This window comes from Pseudorca crassidens, chromosome 3 (genome assembly GCF_039906515.1).
Source record: "Pseudorca crassidens isolate mPseCra1 chromosome 3, mPseCra1.hap1, whole genome shotgun sequence".
NCBI lineage: Eukaryota > Metazoa > Chordata > Mammalia > Artiodactyla > Delphinidae > Pseudorca > Pseudorca crassidens.
Window position 1 is genome coordinate 58,065,141 of NC_090298.1, and position 21,062 is coordinate 58,086,202.

Sequence of the window (21,062 nt, forward strand, 5' to 3'; positions counted from 1 at the left end):
TGTTCCTTTTTGTGTCTGGGTGATCTTGCTGCCAGGATGGTACAGGTCACACCTTTTAATGGTTTCCATTAGAGCAATTATGAGTAATTCTGCTTTAGTTACATTAGTTCAAATAACTCCTGGTACCAAATAAACAGGAAGAGACAAATTTATTTGGTAAAAAAAAACCCCGTTCATTTTAATTAAACACCCCCATGTCTACCAAATTGTAGAACCCCTTTCCACAGCTTGTTTTCCTGACTCCTGTTAAGAATCTGAAACTCTATAGCAAGCAGAATTATTTATATATGTCGTGATGTTTCCTATTTCAAGCTGTTTGCCTGATTCTAGGCTCTGAACTTCTATACTGAGTGATAAAACTCTTTCTTAACACATTTTGGGCAGCCTTTTGTTTCTTCAAACATCAGAAGATCTTCTCTTCCCTGGATTTGGAGGGACGGAGAGGGGCAGCAGTGAGCACTCAGTCCCACATGTTTGCTGTCCTCTCCCATTGAACAGGATATGAGGATGGAGCCAGAAAGGAGAGAACAGAGAGCTGGGCTAGCAAACAGGCCTGGGAAGCTCTGCTGGTGCAGGAATCAGGTTGGGTACAGTGAACTACAGCCCAGGTTGGAGGGTATTTAGGGTCTTGCTCCAGGCACTATAGGGAGTACCATTTAAATGGTTGACACCATACTGCCTTTATCAGTGGTATGATTTTAAAAGGGAACCCAAAAGGTTTAGGAACCGGGCCGCACAGCAGGAGGTAAGCGGTGGGCGAGCGAGCAAAGCTTCATCTGCCGCTCCCCATTGCTTCCCATCACTCGCATTACCCCTGAACCACCCTCCCCCTACCCCGTCTGTGGAAAAGTTGTCTTCCACGAAACTGGTCCCTGGTGACAAAAAGGTTGGGGACCGCTGGTTTAGATGTTCCCTTTTGGTCGTATTTTTCTTGGAAGAAAATTGTATCTCGTATAACCATGGGCATTTCTCCCTAGGTTCAGACTGAGATCCGTGACTTAGAAATTCCATCCTCATGTGGCTGGTTACAACCTCATGCCTCATGCTGACTGGTACATTGGGCAGTGTACTCGTGTGTGTGTGTGTGTGTGTGTGCGCGCGTGTATGTGTTGTTACGTGATCCTAACAAGTCTCTTCACGATTATTATTTAAGGAGGAAAAAGAGTGTAAATGTTACCAAACATGCCTTGCTGGGAATCTGTTAAGAGTAAAAACCTTACTTTCTAATTAAGTGAGTTAAAAGATCAAAGACTTAAAGGATAAAATAATTAAAGATAAGTTCTTTAATAGCCTTTAGAAGATAGCAAGTATATTAAACAGATGTCTGGTGGGGTGCACTACTTTGTCTGTTTTCAGATGTTTTGGCATTTCAGATGTCATTTTACTGAGGGGGGTCTGTGCTGTGTCACACAGATGGATGGTGGAGCAAATACACAGTGAAGTCTGTGGCATTTACATATTTGAAATATGATGCTTTAAGCTCATTGATCTAGATATAGAAATAGTATAAACCAACTAAACATGTAAGCTAAGCAGTTTTCTTTTGCATCCGTGTGCTGCGGAGCACTTCCTTCTGATAGTTTCAGACTAGAGTTTTGTTGGATCCTGGCTCCACACACATCATCATCACAACCTGCTGGTAAGACAAAGCTGAGTTTATTGCCGGCCTTGGTAAGGGAGAACTCTGCCTCCATTGAGGCTTAGCAGAATTTTTTTTTTTTTTTTTTTTGCGGTACGCGGACCTCTCACTGCTGTGGCCTCTCCCGTTGCGGAGCACAGGCTCCGGACGCGCAGGCTCAGCGGCCATGGCTCACGGGCCTAGTCGCTCCGCGGCATGTGGGATCCTCCCAGACCGGGGCACGAACCCGTGTCCCCTGCATCGGCAGGCGGACTCTCAACCGCTGCGCCACCAGGGAAGCCCTGAGCCTTAGCAGGATCTTGAAGGGGGAAGGCAAGGTTGGGATTTGCTGAGAACTCGAAGTTTGGTTTAATGAGGGTCTTTGGATGCAGGGGAGGAGTGATGGCAAGGGGGTGTCAGGGAAGGGATTTTGATTAGGTTTAGATAAGGATCATGATGTAGTAGTTAAAGATTGGTTTTGCGGCTTAAACTGTCAATGCTTCCTGCTAAAGAGTTGATGGGCCTTGAAGGAAGTTCCTCTGATGAATAGTCAGTCTTTGCCTAGGCAGGAGTCTCCTGGACTGGTGAAGTTATGCTAATGAAGACGACGAAATAGCAAAATCATTAGTGTAGACGGTAAGCTGGGTGGAGAAGTAGGTAGTTTTTGTCTTCAGTGTCCAAGCTGTGTGGGAGTATGTACTTTGTGTTCACAGATTTTTCTCGGGAGGTATCAGAGGTCGAACTAAGAATGACAGATGCTCCAAGTAGCAGCTGTAGCCATGTATTAAAAGCTAACTGTCATGGGTGGTCATCAGGGAAAGAGCCATTGGTCATTTCTTCATTCAACAAGCAAATATTTATAGAGCACATACACATGCCAGGCACTGTGCTAGGATAAAAGATGAGGTCCTACCCTGTTGGGCCTTCTGCTCCAGTGTGATGCAGCATCCTGTGGATCTCTTTCAGATTACAAACAGTCAATAACATTACGTAACTGGAGTGTATGTATAACTCAGATTCTTACTGAGTACTTATTCTGACAGATCTTGAGTGTTAGGATTTTCATGTTCAGTTGTTAAGACTAGGTTTGTTTTAAGGTGTGTCTTGATGTCGATGGAGTTCACGGGCCTAGCTTTTTCAAATGTAAGCAAATGTATTCTTTTACATGTTTCCAAAGTAATGTTGATCATGGGCCAGCTGTGTGCCAGGCACTGAGTCATTGTAGGAGAAATACAGGAAGACAAACTCTATACAAATTAGACAATTTAAACATACACAAATAATTGAGATTTTAGTAGTCAGTTGCCATTCAACTCAATAAATACAGAGTGACTTCAGTTTGCCATGTACCATGCTAGGTGTTAGGAATAAAAAACTTCCAGGATGCCTTCAGCCTGTAAGAAGATACAGTCGGGAAACAACCATAAGACACAGCGTCAAACACCAACAGCAAAAACCCAGACACAAACCAAGGGGGATGTGAAGAGGCACAGGCCGAATTTTTGAAGCAGAGAACTGGTGTGTGTGGCTTTGGCAACCCTGAAATAATCCCAAAGCTCTAATAAATGGGTAGGAGTACCTCCACAAAGTTTGAGAGAGACCATGGACTCAGAGTCCATTTCTGCCCCAGCTGCTGACCAGAGAGGAGCACCTCTGAGGACAAAAAGTGGAAATGGAGGCTCCTTGACATCCTTGGCCTCTAGTAGCCTGTCCTGCTAGGGTAACAGCATCTCCTTAGAGGACACCTTGGAAATTGACAATGTCTGTTTCCAAAGGATGGTGTGCTCCTAGCACTTGTTTTCCACGGATGACCTCACTGAACATGAGTGAGAGGTGATGTGAACGTGCACCATAGTGCACAGAACAACATTGTACCAGTGATGAGCGAAGCTGGCTCCAGCACCTCCCTGACCTTGCACAAGTCACTTGACCTCTCCACATCTGTAAAATGAAGTTTCTGGATTAGATGCTTCTGATGGTTCCTTCCAGCTCTGACATGTTTACTATTACTATTCTTACTTTGACAATCTCTTTGATAAAATATATAAGACAAACTTTTTAAATGAAGGAACTAATATTACATGTTTTTCTTTTCAGTTTCTCTACACAGAGAGTCTCTCCTGCACCTGGCTGTGAGATGGGGCCTTGCTAAGCTTTCCCAGTTCCTCCTGTGTCTCCCTGGAGGAGTCCAGGCCTTGGCTTTACCCAACGAGGAGGGTGCCACGCCATTAGACTTAGCTTTACATGGTGGATGCTCCAAGCTGTTTGAAGACATCACAAAGTGAGTTTGGATACCTGATAGATTCTCTCTCAGTCTGTTTCTCTGAAATCTTCCAAGCATTATGGAAAAATTAACCAAACCACGAGCTAACATTGGTTTATATTTTACCGTTAGTTCCCATGTATAAAGTACAGATACACATATCGTACATAAACAGATATACACATATATTTGGTATTCACATTTCATGGGGGAGAGGGAGTCAGGAAAAATGTCTTAAAAGGCTCCATGGTTGGGGGGGTGGCTGTAAGAAGAAGAAAAATTGGGAAACACTAGCCTAACCCCTACTTATCTTTCAGGTTTTTGCTTAAATGTCACTTCATCAGAGAGGCCTTCTGTGTTATGGTCTTTTACAATTATGATTAATTTAGAGTATTAATAGTGATTAAAATTATGATTCATTTATAATATAAATCATAATTTATAATTTTATATATATAGTCATCATTTATTTCATATATGTCTCCATCCTAAATCATTTGAGGACTGAAACTATTTGTTTTACCCACTGTGTTCAGCATATACATTCATTGAAAGAATATAAGTTTTTGTTGAATCAATGAATAACAAACAAACCCCAAGATACTATGTAGCCAATGGGCTGGTTATTAGGATCTAGAGATAATGGAAATGAAATAATTTGTCAACTGTAAAGTTCTCTATGTTGAGGATGATGCCAACATTTTTAATGTTTGTTACTTAGAGTGGTTCAGATTGGTCATTATATCCTATACAGTGGTTTCCTTGCCTTAACATGTGGTAAAAAATAAGTGGGAAACTACAATGAAAATGACAAATTACTACATAAATATTAAATATTATCAGTGTTATTACATGGTGTGTCTTAATGGACTGGTATGTTTCATTTGTCCCATGGAACTCAATGTAATTAATTTACGGTCATATGCTACCTAAGTGCATGTTGAAGTCACAGCTTTCTGTTTATTTTTGTTCTTACTTGGTCAAGTGACCGCCAACTAAGGAAAGAGCCCATCCCAATGGAATTGCCTTTATCTTTGCTCTACCGTGACCCCACTTTCTTTAGCTAAAAAGGGCAAGACAGGACCACTTCCTCTGACTCTGTCATTGTGGATAGTTCAGGGTTACACTGAGGACCCAGAGCCTTACTTCATCTTTGGTAGCTTTGTATCTTTCTGTTGTGTCCAAGACCAGAAGATGACATGTGTTTTTAAAGTTTACACATCCTCTATGTCAAAAAAACCCCAAACAACCTAATCAAAAAATGGGCAGAAAATCTAAATAGACATTTCTCCAAAGAAGACACACAGATGTCCCAAAAGCTCAACATCACTAATTATCAGAGAAATGCAAATCAAAACTACGATGATGTATCATCTCTTACCGGTCAGAATGGCCAAAAAATCCACAAACAATAAATGCTGGAGAGGGTGTGGAGAAAAGGGAACTGTCCTACACTGTTGGTGGGAATGTAAATTGGTGCAGCCACTAGGGAGAACGGTATGGAGGCTCCTTAAAAAACTAAAAATAGAGTTACTGCATAATCCAGCAATCCCACTCCTGGCATATATCCAGAGAAAACCATAATCGAAAAGATACACACACCTGAATGTTCATAGCATCACTATTTACAATAGCCAAGACATAGAAGCAATCTAAATGTCCATCAGCAGAGGAATGGATAAAGAAGATGTGGTATATGTATACAATGGAATATTACTCAGCCATGAAAAAGAATGAAATAATACCATTTTCAGCCACATGGATGGACCTAGAGATTATCATACTAAGTGAAGTAAGTCAAACAGAGAAAGATAAGCATCATGTGATATCACTCATATGTAGAATCTAATTTAAGAAATGATACAAATGAACATATTTACAAAGCAGAAACAGACTTACAGATATGGAAAAGAAACTTATGGTTACCAAAGTGGAAACATTGGAGGGAGGGACAAATCAGGAGCTTGGGATGAACATACACACACTACTGTATATAAGATAGATTACCAACAAGGACCTACTGTGTAGCACAGGGAACTCTATTCAGTATTCTTTGATAACCTTTAAGAGAAAAAAATCTAAAAAAGAATGAGTATATGTATATGTATAACTGAATCACTTTGCTGTACACATGAATCTAACACAACATTGTAAATCAACTATACTCCAATAAAATAAAAAATGTTTACACATCTAATAAATCCATTCATGGATGGGATCAGAAGTAGACTGTAAGCTAAATTTTGATTATGTGATGGAGTTTCCATTTTCTAAATTAATTACAAAAATCTTATTGCTCAGCCTGAATCATTCACTTCAGTGGCTTGTAGTTGGCATGGGGCATTGTTTTCTAGAAGATTCTGAAGTCCTTGCAAATAATTGTGTCAAGAGTTTGGGGAGATGCCGCAAATCTTAGAGTACAGGTGCTCTTAATGGATCTCTTTTGTCACTCCATGTGACAGAGGTAGCATTTTTGTGGTGGGAGCTATACTATAATTTTGCAAATATACAAATGCTGATTAACAAAATGAGGTAATGGAAGAAGAGAAAAGAGACATAGAGCTAGTTCTGTGAACTGAAGAATCTGGGAGCGTCTGGGGGCTGTGACAACATGCTGAGGCAGGCTGTAACCCGGGACCACTAGCGTCTCCCTCCCGAGGCCTCTTTACCATTGCTACTACATGACCTATAGGCCATCCAGAATATTATGACATTAACCATGAAGGCTACATAGAGCTAATAAACGTGCAGTTGTTCTTAACCACAACAGAATGGAAAATAAGCCAATATTCAGGAATTTAGTTTGGGAATATTGTTCCTTTGTTTATGAATGAATTCAAGAATGCAACACGATCAAATTTATGCAGGTTTTAATTTGCATGAGGAAATGATTTACAGCAGTAGACCAGTGTGTTGTGAATATCTCGCTTGTTTGTAACATCCAAACCTCAGCATGCTCTCTGGAGATCATATCTGTTTTCCACTGTAATCGCCTAATAAACTGTCTGCTGCCAGCTAATTTGTGGTACTAAATGTGGTAGCCATTAAGGCCAGAGGCATCTTTTCAGGTTAAAGGGAGAATGAGGTAAAATGCTATGTTTAAGAGTCAGTACTGTTGCATTAATTATGTAAATCTTTATAGTATATAATATATGTGAACAGCTTTTCATTTGACGTCTTCTCTAGGTGGAAAAACAAAGATGACTTTATTAGGATCTATTTACATGATCTTATGTACCTATCTTCAGTAGGTAGCTTTTATGGCTTGTTTTGCCAGTTGGGTTTGTAATATCAGGGACAATGAAGGGTATTGGGACCGTGGGTTTTGATTTGTGATGTTTCAGCTTCCAGGGCAGACGTTCCCCAGGTTTCTCCCGAGTGCAGCTCAGCGAAGATGCCTCCCTGCGGTATATTCACTCATCAGAAACACTGACCCTGACGCTTAATCACACAGCCGAGCATTTGTTGGAGGCGGATATTAAACTCTTTAGGAAATACTTTTGGGATAGAGCCTTTCTCCTCAAGGTTTGTGCCCTTTATTGTGGTATAAGACATAATAACTCATGCTCTTTGAGAGTGCAGACAGCAAACTCGTTGTTTTGGGAACACTATTTTGGTGGGGGGGGTAGCACTTTCTTTTTTTCTAATGGGACTTTGAGGGACATGGAATTAGAAACTGTTACACCAGTAGAAGGAAGATTATTATATGATATTTTGGCGGCAGGTAGAAAATAGTAATTTGTGTAATATTGTTTCCTTTACTTTTCATGAACCAGTATCACTGATGTTTAATATTCTGATATTGGGTATTTTCTATTAACTTATTGACTGTATTATAATTCTTATCTAAAGCAGTTGCCTTTAGGGTTATTTTAAATGAATAATATCTTCTTCTGGGATTTCTTAAGGCTTAGATATAGTTAAGCCTTTGTTTCAGTGTACAGATTCTTCTTGAATGGGGACTGGTCACTTGAGACCAGTTCTTTTTCAAAGAGATTTTCCCCCCTCCCACCGTGGCCCAGACATCAGCTTTGACAGTTATCAGAGCATGCCCATCTCAGGGTTTAAAATGTTTCATCTTCATTATTTTTATTTTTTTGTTGAATCTGGAAGACTGTAAAGCATATTCATATATTTTAATTATTATCAAGTAGAATGTTCTTTTGAGCAAAAGGGCTTCAGTCAATTTAGTCGAGAGTGCTCAAGGGTATAATGGATTCGCTCACCAGATCGTGTGACACCCCCCGGCAAACCCTCTGCCCCCGCAGGCTTCTCAAGCACATCCATTAACAAGCACCAGTTTCATGACTATATAGGCTTTACAAAGTAAGCAGTCAGTTTACTGTTATCAGAAAACTGATATTGGTACTTATCAGTTCTGGCTTTTGTAAAATGTTTGCTTTATATAACTAAATTGAAGGTTTAACCAGAAACATTATATATCCAAGATTATTGCTTACTCCATATAGGGTTTTATTAAATAGTTAAAATAAACATGCTCTTCAGAGTGTGAACGACCTCTGTTGGGTTTAGGGAGTTTAGTGGATAATTTTCTGGCCTACAGTATTTCCTCATTTTGCTTAAGGGTACTTTCTGTTTAAAGAAACAGAAGTTCTCAGCCATCCCTGTGGCTTCTCACCCAGGCCCCCAGGGGTGGCTATTTAAGTGGGGCAGAGGCTGGGCCTGGCCCAGCAGCCTTACTCGGGGTGAGTGCCTCTCCCTGCAGTTTCAGAGGGGCAGAGCTCAGCAACACGTGTGTCCTTAGAGGGGACACTCAGACTACAGCAAGACCACAGGGCTCCTGCAAAGGCGAGAGCATGCTCCATGTAAAGCAAAAATTCTGAACATTCGTTGCATTATAAAAACTTCCAGCTTCTTCGGTCGGATTCGTGATTTCTTGTAACTTGAGATAATTATTACTGATGACATTGGGGGAGATGTAGGATGAGTAAATCTAGATGCTTTAATAATTGATTGTAGTGGACTTTACAATAACAGAGACCAAATGAAGATTACTTTCCAGTTTATCAGAGATTTTAATTTTATGGAAAACACTTGATAAAAGAAGAATCCATTGCAGTGGGATGGCCTTGTGTTCCAGGTACCAGCACCCCTTTTTCGTTCTTCCTGTCCTAAGCTTTTGGCTGGGTAGTGCGTAGAGAGACTGAGAAGGGCATAGGGCTGAGGTTCTTTAAGACACTGTGATATTGTAACTTACAATAAGAAATATATCTGGTCTCCGTCCATGGTTCTTGGCTCACAGCCCCCAGACCCTTAGGATTTCCTAAGTGTGGAGCAGATAAAGGTGTTTTTTGTTATGTTAATGGACAACTTTTGGAAAGCACCTAAGGATGGGGGCTAGTTACCTGTGGAGCCAATCGCCTGGTAAATTTCAGTTCCACCTCCAGGGAGGGGAAAGGGCCTGGAGATGGAGTTTAATCACCAGTGGACAGAGATTTAATCTGTCATGCCTACGTAATAACGCAAGCCTCCATAAAAACCCCAAAGGACTGGATTCGGAGAACTTTCTAGGTTGGTGAACTTGTGTAGGTACTGGGTGACGAGCCTGCTAGGAGGGGCATGGAAGCTCCGTGCCCTTTCCCCATACCTTGCCCCATGCATCTCTTCCATCTGGCTGTTCCCGAGTTATATCCGCTTATAATAAACCTGTAAGCTAGTAAGTGGTTGTCTTTGGCCTTGAGCCTGCGTGGTTAGCCCTCTTTTAACCCCAGGTACTCGTGCTACCGTCTCCTTAGTACCTCTCCAGACATATACCTGCTTCGGTCCATCCGTTAATTCCATGGCGGGCCCTAAAAGAGAGAGTACTGTGTCCTGGGAGTAAGGCTGGGAGCGGTTAATAGCCACAGAGGGTGGGTGACGGGGTACTGCTTGTTCCCTGCCTCTTTGTGATTTGGTCAGTTATGTATATTTTCATGTTCTCTTTGCTCTGGCCTCAGGATGTCCTGAAATAGTCATGAGCAAGGCACTTGATATGCTGAGCTTAATAACATGCCCGACGGGGGTGGATTCGGGGCTCTGGGTCAGTTGTAGGGTTGCTTGCCTCAGTTTACCCATGTATTTGTTTTGGAACATGTGCTGATGCAGTCTTGGGCAGTTTTTGACACATCAACACATAATTCTGTCTCTTCGCATTTTCACTGGCTGTGGGGAATCTATTTGAAAGGAAAATACAGAGGGCTGTAAAGGCATCTTCTCTCTACAGATCACAGCTCAGTCTTGGCCAGGGACAGCCTGCACCAGCATGTACCAACATGTAGCTCATCCTGGGTCCTCCCTGTGATAGTGGTCCTACCCCCGTCTCCAGGCCCCCAATCCCTGTGTCTTAGGGTGTGGATGGAGGTTGGTCTAGGTGGGCAGATGCGTCAAACAGAAGTCCTTACAGGTTTCAAGACTTTCTGTTCTCTGTCCCCCTTTTGGTTCATGCGTCATGTTCCTGAGAACCTTCTGGTGGTGTGATCTGGGGAAGCAGCGAGGACTAGTGGCAGGGACAGTTTTGGCCCTTGTCTCTGGTTCCTCCCGCTGTCTCTCATGTCATCCGGGGTGCTGCTTACATGTTCTCCCAGCAGCTTTACCACCCTATCAGCCCCTGCCTCTCCAGGCCATGCCTCTGGCCTGTCCCGGCTCTGAGATGCTCGATTGTGATTTTCATCTCTTGTTGCTTATCTGAAGCCTCAAATGGCTTTCAGTGATTTTTTTTTTTTTTTCCTTCCTCTCTTAGGCTCTTGAAGAGCAAGAAGCCAGGTCAGAGGAAGAATCAGATATGCCCTCCAGCACTGCAGAAACCGAAGAAGGTACGCATGTTCCTTCCCGACCCCGGGAACCCAGAAAGAGCTCAGAACTAACTAGTCACCTGGGAGTTGAAGTGTGTGGTGGAGAAGAGCAGGAGCTGAGGGAGGCAAGAGCAGGGTGCTGGGGTGCCACTGGGCCCCGGGGTCCTCCAGCAGCGCCGCACCAAGGTACTGTGTGTTTCCACTTTTCATTCGGTTAGCATTTACTGGGTTCCTCCCACATTCCTGATCTTTGGGGACCTCTCCTGACACGCAGAGAGTGTTCCCCTCATTTCCAAGTTCAGTCCGTTCGTTCCGTTAAGTCCTCCATCACTCACCTGTTCTCCAGCTTGCTCCACCTGTGTGGAGCTCCTGCTCTGTGCTGGCCCAGGGGGCCTTAGAGGATGGAGGCCGTGAGGGTGTCTTTGTTGCCGTGGGTTCTGGGGAGCACCACTGGCATGTAGAGGTGACGGGAGGGGGCGCGCTGGGGGTTCTTCAGGGTACAGGCGGCCCTACCCAGCCCAGGTTGTCCTGCACAGCCCTGATGGAGCTTCAGAGACTGAATGTACAAATCTGCTCGAGGTGGGCGTCCACAGCAAGAGGTGTATGTTTAACATACATTGTCACTACTCTGTTCCACATCGTAACGTGGAGTCGTGTTGACGGCGCACCTGGACGTTAACACCCAGCTTGTAGGCAGGAATATCGTCCTTCGTTGTTTTCTCTAACTTGGCAGTTTGTCTGGGCATGTGATCTCTACTTCTATTCAGGTTCTTTCCCCTTTAATGTATGCAAGTAGGTCTGATCTGTTAGCAAGTCCTAGTAATAAACACGGGTTTTGATTCGCTGGAGTATCTTAGCCTCTGTTCTTGAATACTCCTGTACTATTTATATGGAACGGATTGTCGTTTTGTTTTTTGTTTTCCAAAACCCAGTGGTTTTAGGAATCTGACCATACATCACTATGTCTTCCAGGGTAGTCGGGGCAAAGGTTTTAATACATATTATCTTATTATCAATTACGATCCTTTTGCTTCATATTTTAGAGTGCTTTTTATTTTTTGAAACTAAATGCGAGGTTAGGTTTATTTATGTCTGGGGGTAGGGTTATATTATCTACTTAATTTCAGATCAGTGGAGCAGACATTACAAAATATCCATTAATGTAAAGCGACAATAGTCTGATAGGGCCGAGACGCAGCATGCTAGATGCTGGGGTTAGGGAGAAAAAATAGGACAAGACTCCTGTTCCCAAGCCACCAGTGTCGACAGCTGGAAGACCGGTTGTTCTAAGTGTGTGTGCCCCACGCACCTGCACTCAGTCCCGGGTTAAGCCAACCAGTTGAGCTTCCCACCCAAGCTGCACCGCTTGGGCCCCTGTGGAGTTGCCCTCGCTGCTCTCCCCTGTGGGTGGCGCGCTGGCTGCGTGGAGGGAGCTGCAGCTTACCGTACCTGCCCAAGGAGGTGTGGTGAGTTTCACACTTTCTCCTGCAGACCCGTGGGAGAAAACTCCGGGCTCATGTCAGAGCGCTGTCATCTCCTGAGCATTGGGCTTGGCTTTTACTACCCTGACAGTAACTGATCAGGTTTCTTGCTTCTAGTTGGCTGGTAAACCTGGTGCTAAGTTTCTGGCCTGCCAGTTGCAAATTTGTAGGGTACTGCTGACCGTGTTTTGATATTACCCTTATTTCTTAAGCCTTCACTCTTGCTTTTCCTTTTTTTTTTTTTTTTTAAATCAACTCCTGATTTTTACTCTATCATCGTATACATTTTTCTTCCCTTGTAATCCACCTCCAAACTGACTTAGAACAAAGTGAGGTCTAAACAAGTGCTGAAATTCTAAGTTCTTGCCCTCAAGGGACTGACAGTTTGGGACTAGTGCAGAAAAACAAGCTGTTCCAGCACAGTATAAGTGCTATAGGAGTCATAGGCAAGTAATACTGTGAGAACTCTGTGGCGTGTGATGGTGGGGTGGTCAGGGAAAGCTTCTTGGTGGAGGTGACCCTGGAGCTGTGATCTAAGGGAGGGAAGGGAATTCTAGACAATGGGACTATATGCAATACAGAGCCCTGAACCAGATGATGCGTTGGGGGAGATGCAAGTTGTTTTGTGGTCCTGGAGTATAGGGGTGTGTATATGATGCCAGGAACATAGGCCTGAAAGAGAGGCAGATCAGCAGGGCTTGTACACAGGGCAAGGAACTGCAACTCCACCTTGACAGCTCTGGGAGCTGTTTTAAGCAAATTAGATCAGGTTGTTATTTAGAAAGGTCACTCTGTGAGAGTGTGAAGAATAGGTTGGAGGGGCCAGGGGCTGCTGAGAGTAATACAGAAGACAGTCTGCACCATAGCAGTATAATGAGATTGGAGACAGAGGGACCGATGGATACTGTCCTGAAGGCGTAGGATGTCAGGTGGGTGTCAGTGGCAAGGGAGAAGGGTGATTCTTCCACTCCTGGTGGGACAGGCCTTACAGGAAGCAGGATCATGACAAAATGCCTACTCAGTTTTAGACAGGTTGAGTTTGATGGGCTCAGGGGGGCAGGCAAGTTAATACACCTGGCTGCCAGCTGGACTGAAGTCACTCAACCAATAAGCAAAAGAATTTGGACAGAAACTCAAGTTCTCTAACACCAGATAATTAACGTGTATATTTTACAGACCTTGTAGACCGTGCTTTTATCTGTATATGTTTGGAGGACATGTTAGAAACTGTGTGCACATTCCAGCAGAGGGCAGTATTCACCTAAAGTGAAAACATTCAATTAGCTTTTGTTCATTCATAAGCCTGCAGGTGACTCAGCTGGAAGAACAAAACATTTTGAGTGTAAAAGCTTGGTTGTTTGTTTTTTTTTCCCTTTAACCCCCAAAGCAAACTTTCCCTTTGAGATCTCACAGAAGATTCTTAATAGATAATGTTCTGCCTCCTGGGGCAGTGGGTAGAAAGGGGACTTTTAAGTGTGTATCTGTAGCTGCCATTGATTAAAAGATTATAATACCTTTAGCTTGGAAATTTACTTTGTCTCTGGTGGTGTGATAAATGGTTTTATTATTGTCTCTGAACCAATTATGTTTCCATAATTTCATGATTGTAATTGTCCTCCCAGAATGATGGGATGTTATTCCAAATGAATTATATGGCCAAAAGGTCACCTCATTTTCACTGTGTTCAGATGAATAAGCTAATTATGAGTATGTATTGATCCACCAACTGACTCCGTTTTGTCCCTTGCCGCCTTTGTTGTTATTTGATCTCCTAGTCTTGGAGTTCCTAAAGAGCATTGTACCGAACACCAACCTTGGAAGATGCTCTGAAAAATAAGTATTCTTTGTCCAAATAAGTAGAAAATGCTATATATGAAACCCCCCTGTTGGAAACTGAGAATACGTTTAACGTTTTGTAGGTTCTAGTTAAGTCTTGCAGTCAAGAAACCTGTGTTTCTTGTTTAACCTCACAGTTCTCTAACTTGATCACGGGAGAATCCCTTTTTCTTAGCTCTCAGCGTCTCATGAAAATGGTCTGTGGAAGGTGCTTTGGAAATGTTGCTCTTCCTCATCTCCCCTGATCCTGCCCTTTCTTTTAAGCTTATGTCCTCCTTTTTCACGATCATGTGGGTTCTCTCCATCTATTAGTACATAATGCTCACACCGGGAGGGAGCTAGGGAGGCATTTTTAAAACTACTCATGGTCATCTTGAGTACTGAGATCACCCATGCCTTGCCACACAGCCCACTGTACCTTTTTTTTTTTTTTTTTTTTGTGGTACGCGGGCCTCTCACTGCTGTGGCCTCTCCCGTTGCGGAGCACAGGCTCCGGACGCGCAGGCTCAGCGGCCATGGCTCACGGGCCCAGCCGCTCCGCAGCATGTGGGATCCCCCCAGACCGGGGCCCCCTGCTGTACTTTTTGATGTTTTTCAGGAGGCTGCTGCCTGCCTAGAGTCTATGGGGCCATAAGACAGGCAACCATTGCAATACTGTTGACCACTCACTGTATGAATCTATTTTCTTTCATTATTTTGGAGTTTTTAAAAAACCCTGTGTAATTTGCTGTCTCGACTTTTATGTGACGAGTCCTTTACTGTGTTCACTTCTCCCCATTACTTATCTTCCACGTTCTCATTCAACGAGGACATAAGGAGTAGGGATTGGAACATGAGTGCCAGTCGCAAAGGGAGAGGGCACAATCATCTCCTTCAGGGCTGGGCAGCAGCTCCCAGTGGGCTCAGAGGCACTTCCTCCTCCCCATCCTGTGCGAGAGGCCATGGGTCCAAACGCAAGACCCGCTCTAGGCAGGCGGACGTGAGCCCTACAGGCCCGTTGACTTACCCATTCAGTAAGTCTTTTCTGAGCACCCACTCTCTGCCAGGTACTGTTCTCAGCACTGGTGATGAAGCAGTAACCAAAAAAGCAAAGAGAAAAAAGCCCTCAACTCATGGAGTTTCCTTCCATTGAATTTCACTCACGCCTTTGTGGAGTGACGAACACTGCTCGAGGTGCTGGGGATGCAGCTGGGAACCGAGCCAAGTTTGCACACTCAGGGAGCACACGTCCCAGTGGCCATGGAGAGAGGGACATTTCTGGGAGTCAGGAATCAATTCTCCCCATTTTGTGCACAAGGAGGTGGCAGCAGAGAGAGGTCACATAACTTGTGTGAGGTGACACAGCTTGCCCAGGCAGTCCGAACTCAGGTGGGTAAATGGTTGCCCACCACACTGTAGATACCCACCACCCTTCTCTAACAGACTGTTTTCCTACTTAGTCTTCGGGCTGCTGCTCTAGAGTTCTCTCCAGCTTTTGTGTGATGGAAAAGTGCAAAATTGGAATCATTGCCTTGAAACGAGCTCTCCTCCATGTGACCGACCTGTCTCCTAAAGCCCTTACGATGGGAGACTGTGACCCACATGCAGGGACAGGTCTTGATGACACATCAGCAACAAGCAGACTCTGCTGAAAACCTCAGCTCTGCCATGAACTGGCTTCTGAACAGGATGCAAGTTACTCAGCTGTGTTTCCTTTTGTGGAAAATGGTGGAGTGGGAGTGTCATTTCATACTTCCTTCAAAATAAGGTTTAAATGAGAAAATACAGGTGGGGCACCTTGATCAGTATCTGACTGTGGACGCTTAGCCAACACTGTCTTGTGATGAGTGCAAGTTATAGCACGTGGCTAGAGCGGACTTAGTGGTGATCATGTGTGTGCTGGGATATCAGGACACAGCGCTTCACCTCGTGGTGACCAGGTGAGCAGATTTGCTGCTTGAACATTCCTTAGACGGGGGTACAGCTCTTCTCTGTGTGCTCTACGTGAGTGAAATGGGAAGAGGGAGTTGTGTGGTGGATTCTCCTTTTTTAAAAAATTTTTATTGGTGTCTAGTTGATTTACAATGTTGTGTTAGTTTCAGGTGTACGGCAAAGTGAATCGGTTTTATATATCTATATATCTCCACTCTTTTTTAGATTCTTTTCCCATATATGCCATTACAGAGTATTGAGTAGAGTTCCCTGTGCCATTCAGTAGGTTCTTATTAGTTATCCATTTTATATATAGTAGAGTGTATATGTCCATCCCAGTCTCCCAGTTTATCCCTCTCCCCTTTCCCTCTGGTAGCCGTAAGTTTGTTTTCTACCTCTGTAACTCTATCTCTCTTTTGTAGATAAGTTCATTTGTACCCTTTTTTTAGATTCCACATATAAGTGATATCATATGATGGATTCTCCTTATTTGAATATCTCCTGTGAGATATTATTGGAAAAACCAAGAAGTCTTTTATCCATGCAAAATTTCCTTTCCAAGATTTTTCGTTTTGAATACTGTGGCCCAATGTCTTTTTAGAACTGTTGAATACGGTTCCAATGTCTTATCAAGATGCAGGTCCTTTAACCAGGGTGGCTGGGACCTGAGGTGTTGGGGATTTAGGACAGCAATTAAGGAGGCTGTTCTGCAGGGGTGATTACTCAGCTGGATACACAGCTCTTATCTTAGCCTCATTGTGGAATATCCATCCAAGGGCTTGGTCAGTGTTGCTGCCTAGAAGCTAGGTACCTGGGCATTTGCAAGACAGTTACACTCCATACCCGTAGAACGTACTTCCTAGCCCCAGGAAGTCACCTGTGCTGCTTTCATTTGACAGAGAGGCTCAGTCTTCTCTCTGTTTCTTTTAGAGACTGACTTTGCCAGTCCATGTTCTCCTCCTGCCTACAGAAGAGAATGAGTTTCATCCTTAAAACGCCAAAATAAGATCTCAAGCTGATATGATGCTCATTTTGTATATTGTTATAATAATATTAGTATTTTCATATAAAGAAAAATTCTCCACCTTGCCTCCCCCAGTTCATCACAGAATTAAAGAATCCTAGTTTGAGCTGGAAAGACTCTCAGATTCCTCAGAAGTCACCTAGATACAACGGATTCTGCTCCCGTCTGCTATGGCTACTTTGCTCCAGCTGGGTCCGATCAGCAGGTTAGGAGGAAGGACAAGCATTTACTAAGCATATCAACTGAGGAGTCTAATACAGTTGAAATAAGCTTATAAGTTGAAGGTATATTTAAGGAGTTTTTCCCCCTGAATTGAAATAGACTCTAAGTGTGAAATCTTAGGGACATAAAAGTATTCCAAAGAGAAAATTGAATCTTGTTTATATTGTTGAAAGATGACTTTGCCTCATTTTATTCAAGCAGTTGAGTAAATTAGGAAAGTTCTGTCCTGACCTCAGTTTGAAGTATAATGATTTAGAGCTTCTGCTTAGTTGATAGTTGCCACCAAATTTTGGGGCTGAGGATGATATCTTTTATTTTACTCCATGACTTAATGTTTGACTGTTTGAGATCTTATGGGGTTGGGGGGTGGGGAGGGTGGGAGAGAGTGCACACTCTAGATGTAAAAAATCTATATTATAAAAGCATATTAAACATAGAGTTACCATATGACCTAGTGATGACACTCCTAGATACATACTCAAGAGAAATAAAAACATAGATCTCCTTAAACTTACACACAAATGCTCAAAGCAGCATTATTCATAACTGCCCCAAATGGAAACAATCCAAAAAGTCCATCAGCTGAGGAATGGATATACAAAATGTGATCTATCCATACAACGGAGTAGTATTTGGCAATAAAAAGGAATGAGATACGGACACATTATAACACAAATGGACCTTGACAACATGCCTTGTGAAAGAAGCCAGTTACAAAAGACCACATATTGTATAATTCCATTTATGTGAAGTATCCAAAATGGGATCCATTAAGACAGAAAGTAGATTAGTGGTTGCTGAGGGCTGGGGTGGGAGCGGTGGTGGTCGGGGAGAAATGGGTAGCGAGTACAAATGGGTATGGGGTTTCTTGTTGGGGTGATGAAAATGTTCTAAAACTGGTTGTGGTGATGATTGCACAGCTCTGAGTATATTAAAAATCATTGAATTGTATACTTTAAATAGATGAATAGTATGGTATTGAATTATACCTCAAAGCTGTTATATATATGTATACATACATACATATATATACATGTATATACATGCATATATGTGTATACATACATATATATACAAATACAAATATACAAATACAAATATATATGTGTACATGTGTGAAGGGAACATACTAAACCATTAATGGTGGATTTATGGATTTTTTTCCTCAGTCCCTTTCAAGTTTTCTGAATTACTTTTGTGACTCAAAAAAGTGTCACGAATAATTTGAATTAAAAAAAAACACTACGTATTTCAAAAAAGATGTCTTAGTTTTTTTCTGAAAGAATTCAGAGTAGAAATGTAAAAATTATATTGTAAAAGAGCACGTTTTGAGTTGCTTGAGGTCTTCTCTCGCCTTGGCATCCTCTCCCTGACTGCTGATCCTGGGGGCTTCGATCACTGGGGGCCCGGTTGAGCTTGTTAAATTATATGGAATGTTGGGACTCGTGGACTAACAGGGCTCATGTTGATATTTCTATTGATAAGTGCCTCATTGTTTCTCCCAGTCCATATTTATACTGGGAATGCCAACAGCTATCAGTTGGCATTAGTAAAGGTGGGATTAGTACTCCCACCTTTAGAAAAAAAAAAAAAGGGAGTAATTGAGATACTGAAACAGAAGATCAGAGTGTTATAATAGCCTGTGAATTGAGAGCAGTAGATGGTTTTTCAAATTTTTTCCCTTTGCCATTTTAATTCTCTAGCAGTTGTGAATCAGACATGCACACTAGGGTAAAATATTAAGGTGACTCGTGAAGTGAAGTCCTTAGTGAAACTCCAATGCGTAACTAGAGAGGAAAGGGTGACTTTTGGGCTTGCAGAGTTGAAGGGGTGGGAGGAAGCCAGGGGAAAAACATTCATCTGTCTTATCCAGCTGACAGTTCAGAAGCTGTGATGAAATAGCACCGGTATTGGAATATTTGAATTAGTAATTTAATAAAGTAAACAACTTTCCCTTTCTTGTCCCTCATGATCTGTTGCATCTCATCAGTTATTTTGGGCCATCAGATCTACATGGAGGAGAGAAACATTTATTCAGCATCTGTAATATGCTAGGCACCCTGCTTGGCCCTGGAGATACAGGTGTTGGGCTTAAATTGATTTGGACCCAGCCTTCCCAGAGCTAATAGTCTATTGGGAGAAGAGGGTTCATTCAAAGACTGTGAACTACCCCTATGAGTCCCTTTGGGCATTTGTGGGGCAGACAGAGCAAGCTGAGAGCATGACCCGTGTTTTCCTTTGTGCTTTTGATGCTGCCCTGCATGTCTAACCCAGTTGGGGACTTGATCGTGGAGAGCTGAACCTGAGGGTCGGGGTGAAGCAGCAGTAGTTGTCCGGCTGGCTCTGATCGAGATCCTTTTTGCCTCCTTCCTGGGGGAGGAGTCAGATGACACAGCAAATTGTAGCTGAAGGAGAATACTGAGCACCCTGTATTTTCCATGTAAGCTTTGTCTTTGCTTAAGTCCAGCCTCCATGGTCCCATTTCTCAAAAGGAGACGGTATGACTTGTGCCCAGAGTTGAGCTCTATTAGGCTAATCTGTTTCCTAACAAGACACTGGTATTGATCTTATGCTGTTTGCTAGTGCAGTGTCCCTGGTGAACATGAATATTAGAGATTATTTCTTGATCCATTATAGTATGGCAATAAAAAACATGTTTATGATGTTTGGCAAATCTGATTTAGGAGGTGGAGATCCTTACTTCTGGGTAGGCCTTGAAAGGGAGATTAATAGGTCTTTAAAACAGAATAGCTTGGGGTTACTGATACCATTATCTGCTGAAGGTTGCTATAGCAATGAGTGGTTTGATTGCACTGTGCAGTTGGTGGTGCAGTGGGTGAGCGTAAAAGGATCCTCGTCATTTAGCAGAAACTCTCCTGGAGCAATTTAATTAAACTCTGGTGGAAGGAGTGCCAAATTCTTTAAAAGCTCTAAGATATAGTTCTGTATCATCCTAGATTAATTAAAGATACATGATTATCCTGTCACAAATTTTTTTTTAATTTATTTTTTAAATTTTTTTGGCTGCACTGGGTCTTCGTTGCTGTGCGCAGGCTTTCTCCAGTTGCGGTGAGCGGGGGCTACTCTTCGTTGCGGTGCACAGGCTTCTCACTGTGATAGCTTCTCTTGTTGCGGAGCACGGGCTCTAGGCACACGGGCTTCAGTAGTTGTGGCTCGTGGACTCTAGAGCTCAGGCTCAATAGTTGTGGCGCACGGGCTTAGTTGCTCCGCGGCATGTGGGATCTTCCCGGACCAGGGCTCGAACCTGTGTCCCCTACATTGGCAGGCGGATTCTTAACCACTGCGCTGCCAGGGAAGTCCCACAAATATTTTTAATGATTTTGAGATAGTTTTATAACCTTGAAAGTTGTTTTAAAAATGATTATACGTTTTATAAAGACGTCTATTTTAACATAGTTTGTAGTATTTGTTTGAATGTTGAACAAAATTGCATTAGACTGTAAGGAAAATGTAGGCTGGCAGTGTATGAAGACTAGCCTTTTGAGAGGGGTAGGGAGCTGGAATCTGAACATACCACTGGAGTGGACTCTGAACATATTACTGGGTGAACACATCCTTTGTGGTTACAGGTGGATCACCTGACTTCTTCATCAGCAGTCTTGAATAAAATGTGTATTATTCTTCTGCATCAGTGTTGTAGGTACAGAATTCTTTAGAAATGCAGAATTGTTATCATTTAAAAGCATATGGTCTGCAATGTCTCTAAAGGAATATCCAGTGACGGGCAGTAAAAATGTGTGTGACTCTCTTGCTGTCTATGCAGATGTGTCTGTTGAAACTTCAGTTCTAGTTACCCTCCTTCACCCAATTTTTAGGATTTGGGTATATGTATTTTAAAACAGAAGACCTGCTGTGCTCCCATATGGTAAACACTATAGTAGGTGCTTCACATCAG

At 42.8% G+C, this 21,062-nt stretch overlaps 1 protein-coding gene across 1 annotated transcript in view; it reads left to right on the top strand.

Moving 5' to 3' along the window:
* Positions 1-21,062, top strand: part of ARHGEF28 (Rho guanine nucleotide exchange factor 28) — a 311,689-nt gene that overhangs the window by 140,935 nt on the left and 149,692 nt on the right. Inside the window, exons 6-8 of the mRNA XM_067730988.1 lie at positions 3,716-3,899; positions 7,226-7,406; positions 10,621-10,693. Of these exons, the coding sequence (XP_067587089.1) occupies positions 3,716-3,899; positions 7,226-7,406; positions 10,621-10,693 (438 nt within the window). The remainder of the gene's footprint in view (positions 1-3,715; positions 3,900-7,225; positions 7,407-10,620; positions 10,694-21,062) is intronic.